Source organism: Helobdella robusta, assembly GCF_000326865.2.
Source record: "Helobdella robusta unplaced genomic scaffold HELROscaffold_31, whole genome shotgun sequence".
In the NCBI taxonomy this organism is placed as follows: domain Eukaryota; kingdom Metazoa; phylum Annelida; class Clitellata; order Rhynchobdellida; family Glossiphoniidae; genus Helobdella; species Helobdella robusta.
This window is the reverse complement of record NW_008704544.1, coordinates 1,399,048-1,406,547: the sequence shown is the minus strand read 5'-3', so window position 1 is coordinate 1,406,547 and position 7,500 is coordinate 1,399,048. Positions and strand designations below refer to the sequence as shown.

Sequence of the window (7,500 nt, the reverse complement as noted above, 5' to 3'; positions counted from 1 at the left end):
TGCGTGTTGAAACGTTTAAACGTGGTTGAAATAGAGTAACATACACTCAAAACATTACATTACGATGGCGTTCTGCTCTGTTTATCGTATGGGGAAGATGATTGCGTCACATTCATCATCATCTTCCTCCTCCTCATCCTCCTCATCATCATCATCATTATTTCTATGTTATAGTGTTTATTATCATTATTGCTAATCGCCGTCATCATTATCGTCGTCATCATCATCTTCTTCTTCATCATCATCCTCATTATTTCTACGTTATAAAGTTTGTTATCATTATTGTTAATCGTCATCATCATCGTCGTCGTCATCATCACCATCTCGAAATGATGAATAAAGTGCAACTTCAAGATAGCTCGTCGTCTTATTGTTACAACATTAAAGAATAACTCATCGTCATCGTCGTCTTCAGACACAACAATGTAGAACAGATTTGCCTGCTAAATCAACCCCACAGAGAGACAGACAGACACAGACAGACACAGACAGACAGACAGAAAAACAGACAGAGAGACAAACAGACATACGTACATTCGTACGTACATAAAATTAGGATACTATACCAATAACGTGTATCTACAAATAAATTACTAAATGAGTTAATGAACAAACAGCATGAATGAATGAATGAATGAATGAATGAATGAATGAATGAATGAATGAATGAATGAATGAATGAATGAATGAATGAATGAATGAATGAATGAATGAATGAATAAACGAATGAATAAACGAATGAATAAACGAATGAATTAACAAATGAATAAACAAATGAATAAACGAATGAATAAACGAATGAATAAACGAATGAATAATCAAATGAACAATTGTTGATAGGAAGCAATTAAAACACAAATGACCATGTCATCACACAATATAAATGCTCAACTGTCTCGTTGAAAAAATTTGCAATCTTTCGAACAAACCAATCAATCAATCAACTAACCAACCAACCAATCAATAAAACAATTAACCAATCAACCCAAAACAAACTAATCAATCAACTGATCAACCAACTGACCAACCAACCAATCAATAAATTAATTAACCAACCAACAATCCGATCGACCTATCAACCATCCAAACGACCAACCAACTATCCAACCGACCTACCAACCATCCAATCAGCCAATCAACCAGCTATCCAATCGAACAACCAATCGACCAACCAACCAGCTATCCAATCAATAGCCTAGGGCACCGTCATGCAAATTGACTTTACATGCTTCATAGAACATTTAAAAGTATTTTGAAGATGTTCTTATTGTTGTGTTATTGTTGTAGTCGTTGATGATTTTGTTGTTGTTGTTGTTAATGTTGTTATTGCTATTGAATGTTTGTTTAGCTTTGTTCAATGCCTGGTTTAATTGATTACAATAATTGATTGTTGAGTTTTTTTATGGTTTTTGATGTTATTATTCTTCCTCTTATTTTTATCACTATTGTTGTTGTTGCTATTGTGGTTTTTATAAAATTATTGTTGTTCAGCCAGGCTTCGTTTGACTTGATGTTGTTGTTGTTGATGTTGTTGTGTTAACAGCAATTGTTGTCGTTGCGTTCGCCTAATTAACTGTTAATTAGGCCACTCATGTTAATGAACTGGTACCTGCTATGGAGGTGTTAGTAGCACTACTACTACCACTACTACCACTACTACTACCACTACTACTATAACTGCTGCTGCCGCTATCGTTGCTACTTCTGCAACTTCAATAAATACGTCTAAAATAATTTTATTTTTTGTTGCTGTCAGTAACATTAGTAATTTAGAAATTCATTAAAGATTTAGCAGGTAGATTAATTACTTTTAAATGCTAATTAGATACTCCATGCTTCATTATAATATTACAATTAGTGGGGCTTCTACTTTAATATAATGCATTGCTCAAATTCTGGTATACAAATTGCTTGCTATTGAAATGAGAAAAATTTGCATTAATTAAGCAATTAAGAGGTTTTATTTAATTAATTACTCAACTGGTACCACTAACGATAAAAATAGTAGTAGCAGTAGCAGCAATAGTAGTAGTTGTTGTAGTAGCAGTAACAGCAACAGCAGTTGTAGCAGCAGTAGTAGTCGTAGCGTAGCAAAATGTTAGATAGCAATGAAAACATCAAATAGATGATAATGGTCTCTTGGCGGTCTGAGCGGTAGATTGATGTGAATCATTATTTTTTAATTGCCCAACTAGAACTAATTTTATTAAAATTTACAAAAATTTCTCTTCTTCTATCGGTATTTCTCTTTCTCTTTTTCTTTCTCTTTTTCCTTCTAACTTCTTCTGTCTCTGTAATTCCTCCGTTTTCTAGTTCTCTCTCTCTCTTTCTCTCTCTCTCTCTTTCTCTCTCTCTCTCTCTCTTTATATATATATAAATATATAAATCATTCAAGACAAGACAAAAGATCATTCAAGAAATTATTGAAATCATTTTTGTTTTCATTATAAGATTTGGTTTACCGTAGCAATTCAACTGTTTTTAGACAGTGCTTTTGAGAAACATTTTGTTTGTAATTAGCGCTATACAAATTTTCGATAATAATAATAATAATAATATATATATATATAAATATATATATATATATGTATGTGTGTGTGTGTGTATGTGTGTGTGCGTGCGTGTGATTCATCAGAATATTTTTTAAACGCGTGTGATTGATAGAATATGAAGTGAATAAAATACTCGATGAAAAGTTTTTTTGATCGGAAAATAAAATGTACTTTGGATCTTGGGTTAGAGCTAATTAGTTAATTAAATGATTGTCAGGATGATTGATTAATTGACAGGAAGATTGATTAATTGATCGATTGATTAATCAATTAATTTATTTATCTTTGATTTATATTCCTTAATAGAGTCAAATGAGTGCTTATTCCTTCTTTTTACATTCCATCATTTGATCAATCTATGTATTCTTCGTATGTTATATGGGTTTTGTAATTGTTTGTTTATTAATTAAACCATTCCTTCATTTCTTTACCAGTTCATTCATTCACTAATTCATTCATTCATCTATTCATTCATTTATTAAATTATTATTATCCAAGTCATTCATTCACTCATTCTCTTAACCGTTTATCCATCCATCCATCCATCCAATCAATCGTTCGTTCGTTCATTCATCCAATCACACAATCAATCGCTCATTCATTCATCCATCCATCCATTTGTTTTATGATCAGATAACTTATATACCAGCACATCTAATCAATTAGCTAATTATTATGCATATTTAAAAGTCAAGGACGAATTTGTAAGTTGAATGTTAGATATGTTAATGAGGTGTCAGTGAGACAGGCAGGTGGTGCGCAATGCATTTTATTATTTATTAATTTACATTTTTCACTGGTAGCCAAACTTTTTATTATTATTGTTGTTGTTGTTGTTGTTTGTTTTTGTCATTGTTACTGTTGTCTTTGCTAAACATGAACATAAACAAGTAAGGCTATTTAGAAATGGATTAGTGAGCAATAAAATAACTAGAGGAATGAACGAACAAGCGAATGAAAGAATGAACGAATGAATGAAATGATGGACTGAATGAACAAATATACAAAATACAAACATCATATCAAGCAGAATACAGAGAAAAAGCATGTGTGATAGAAGAGACTAAAATGCACACAAAGAGTGCAGTTTATAAAGTAAATGAAGCAAAAATAGATGAACATATGAGATACCTGAATTAACAAATTTTCGCGCAAATACATACAACACAAATTAACAATACCCAACAATACAATACAACATAATACAATACAACATAATACAATACAAAACAATACTTACCCGTTAATACCATTACAGCGTCGTTATATTATACATAAATACAAAATCTATTTTTAAGCATACAACTGACACGATTAAACCGAAGAAACATAAATATTAAACATTATTTATACACATACACAACCATACAAAGGCAAACAAACAAGCCTAACTATACAGAAACACAAACTATACAAACACACAGTAATACATGCAGAGACAAGCAAAGACGAACAAACACAAACCATACAAACATCAAAACACAAACAGTGGTACAAGAGTGAGCCCGAACATTCAAATCGCAAGCATACGTAAGCGTACAAACATACACAAACACATACAAACATACACAAACACATACAAACATACACAAACCCATAAAAATACATAAAAACACACACGAACATATACAAACACATACAAAATACAAACACACACACACAAACACATACAAACACAAACATATACAAACACACACCAACATAACTTACCAGCACTAATCCACGGGTACTGTAGTGCATTGGCTGACCATTTAACGGCCTCGTGCATGGATATATATGGAGCTTGCTGATGATGATGCTGATGATGATGAGTAGGAGGATGATGATGTTGATGATGATTACAGGAAGTCGGCGATGATGACGTCGGCGGTGTATCGTTTTCATGTTCGTCAATGTCATCATCCGAACAATAGGAAACGTCAAGGTCGTCATCATCGTCGTCGTCGTCGTCGTCCTGGAGTTCGTTTTGTTTAATTGTTGTTAGCGCTGTTGTCATTGAAGATGATAAAATTATTGAAGCTTTATCATCGATGTTGTTGATGATGTTGTTGTTGTCGATGTTGTTGTTGTTTTGATTGATGTCTTTGATGTGATTCCTACTGCTATCGTTGTTCATGTCAGATACATCAAGTTCGTCGTCGTCATCTTCCTCATCGTCGTCGTCGTCGTCAGTGTTTTTTGTTGTTTCGTCTCGTTTTGTTGTCGTTATTGTTGGTGGCGGTGAGGATGTTGAAAATACTAAGGATTTGTCATCAATGTGGTTGCTATTTGAACTGCTGTGGCTGTTGTCGTGGCTGTTGTTGATGTAGTGGCTGTTGTGGTGGTTGTAGGTAGTGAGATCTGGTTGTGTTTGCGACGGTAGCGACAGGTACGTCTGTGGTCGGATGGAGTTGCAAGAATTCTTTGCCTTTTCGCTCTTCCAAGCCATGATTGCCTCGACGCTGAACGACAACATGGTGCTGTTGTTTTGCTTCAGAGGTGTGATCGGAGACGACGACGATGAAGAAAGCGACGGTGACGGCGATGATGTCGTCGATGACGTTGTCGATGACGTTTTTGTGGTGGTGGCCTGGTTCACGGAGTTTTCTACGGAGCCAATCATCTAGTTGGTTGATTGGTTGGTTGTGGCTGGCTGTCTAAGGTTGGTTGGTTGTGTAATAGGTTTGTAAATATTTTAACTAAAATGATGTTTTTCAAATTCTATCTAAATTTAACGAAGAAAATTTCCTCAAGATTAAAATCGGAATATTTCTTTAGGAAGTTTTTGAGATCTTTTTCACTAAAAAGATCTAAATTCAAATTAACATTTTCATATATAAAATGAAAAATTACCCTCTTAAAAGACAACAATAATTTTGAATATTAATAATTTTCAATAATATAAATAATTTTCAATAATAATAATTTTTAATAATAATAATAATGAAATATTAATAACAACTCACTAACACTTGTTTGTCACTCAGTGTTGAAATGAAAAATTCATCGTCTTTTTAGCTGGTCAATCGATATCTGTCAAAAATATTATCTGGAATTTTACTAATTATTATTATTATTATTGTTGTTGTTGCAGTTGTTATTGTTGTTGTTGTTGTTACGGTTTGTTTACAGTTTATAAAATGTTGACATTTTTTTCAACAAATTTTACCGCCATTCCCATAACCATTCCCTCTGTGCAACGGTTTGCCGTTTTAAGTAGGGTTTAGTAAATTGTTGTTGTTGATAATGTTGTTGTTGTTGATAATGTTGTTTTTGTTGATGTTAACGATGGTAAGGTATTTTGTGTTGATAGCTTTCAACAAAACAAAGTGTCAAACATTTATTATAGAGTTAATTTTACGTGCATAAATAAAACTTATATTCTGCGGTTGGTTACATATTTATTATTCACCGATACGCTATTTAGTTAGTCAATTAGTTAGTTAACTAATTCACTGATTGATCAATTGATTAAAAAGTAAATTTACTAATTGTATTACTAACCAACTGTAATTATTTGGACGAATTTTCCAAGATTCTGATCAATAAATTCCAATAAAGTTATACGTCATATGAATGTTGTTGTTGTGATTGTTGTTGTAGCAGTAAGCTGGTTTTTCAGTCTTTAAACATATCCAAAAGAATATTATGGTGACGTATTTATGAAAAGTTATCTAAACGCTCATTCAATATTCAAATTTTCACAAAATTCTGGGAAAAAAATTTACCATCAAATCAGATCAACCGTTAAATTGTTTTAATTAATCAATGATAATTGACTACAACAACGAAATTAATTTAAAAAAAAAATATTAATTAATAGCAAGCGACAAATTCTTATTAAATAAAATACCACTAATGAGACGAGATGTGTACATAAACACACATACATACAATCAAACAAACTGGCTCCTTCTTCGCAATCGTTTAAATCTGTTAGACGATCAACTCATTCACCATATTTATAACTAATCATATGCATGTATGTATATCTATATGTGTTTACATGTATAAAGTGTGGGTCACATGTAAATATATATTCATACATATATATATATATATATATATATATGTAGTTTACTGTGTACATATAGACTATATATATATATATTGGCAACTGAACATAAAGAACATATTATATATATATATATATACATATATATATATATATATATATATATATATATATACTTGCATGTCTCAATAGCACAGCTACAACAAGCATATAAATTTATTTGGCCAGATTGCTTGCGTAGTATTGTTCAAAGATTTAATTAGCTATCCATCAATCACGTCTCGTCTTTTCAAATGTGGACTCCGCCTACCAGCCTGTGAGTATTCCTATTGGTCGCCGATCTTTTGTGTATTGGAGTGAAAAATTAATCAAGTAATTACGATAACGATGATTGGCGTTGAAGAGGCGGTGCTTGCTTCAAATGGAGGGATTTCATTGGCTGGGTGAGTTAGTTTCATTGCGTAGATGTTGATTTTGAGTTCTGAGGACTCAATGATGTGTAACGTTGTGGATGTTTTCATTAGTGGTTGTTGATGTTGTTGTTGATATTATTGTTTTGTTGTTGTTTTTGATGTTAATATTGTTGTTTTTGTTGTTGATATTATTGTTGTTGTTTTTGTTGATGTTGTTGTTTTTCATGTTAATATTTATGTTGTTGTTGAATTTGTTGTTGTTGATTTTGTTGTTGTTGATATTGATGCTATTGTTGTTGTGGTTGTTGTTGTTGTTGATGATGATGTCCAAGCAATTGTTGATATCGTTGATGTATTTGTTGCTGTCACTGTAGATATTTTTATCTTTTTAGTTGCTTTAGTTGTTGTTGCTGCTACTACTGTCATTAATGTTAGGGAGCTGGTAATGTTGATGGTTTTGTTGATATTGTTGTTTACATGTCCATTGATGTATTGATTTGGGTGTGAAGAGCTGTGCTGTNTGTTGTTGTGATTATGTGTG

General features: G+C 32.2%; 1 protein-coding gene across 1 annotated transcript; it reads right to left on the bottom strand.

Annotated features, from left to right (window-relative positions):
* Positions 1-3,345: 3,345 nt before the first annotated feature.
* HELRODRAFT_174932 (hypothetical protein) lies at positions 3,346-5,154 on the bottom strand (the record flags this gene model as incomplete). The annotated part of the gene is made up of 2 exons (XM_009022365.1): positions 3,346-3,482; positions 4,263-5,154. 2 exons carry the CDS (start codon positions 5,152-5,154, stop codon positions 3,346-3,348), a joined length of 1,029 nt encoding a protein of 342 aa, XP_009020613.1.
* Between the last annotated feature and the right edge of the window lie 2,346 nt (positions 5,155-7,500).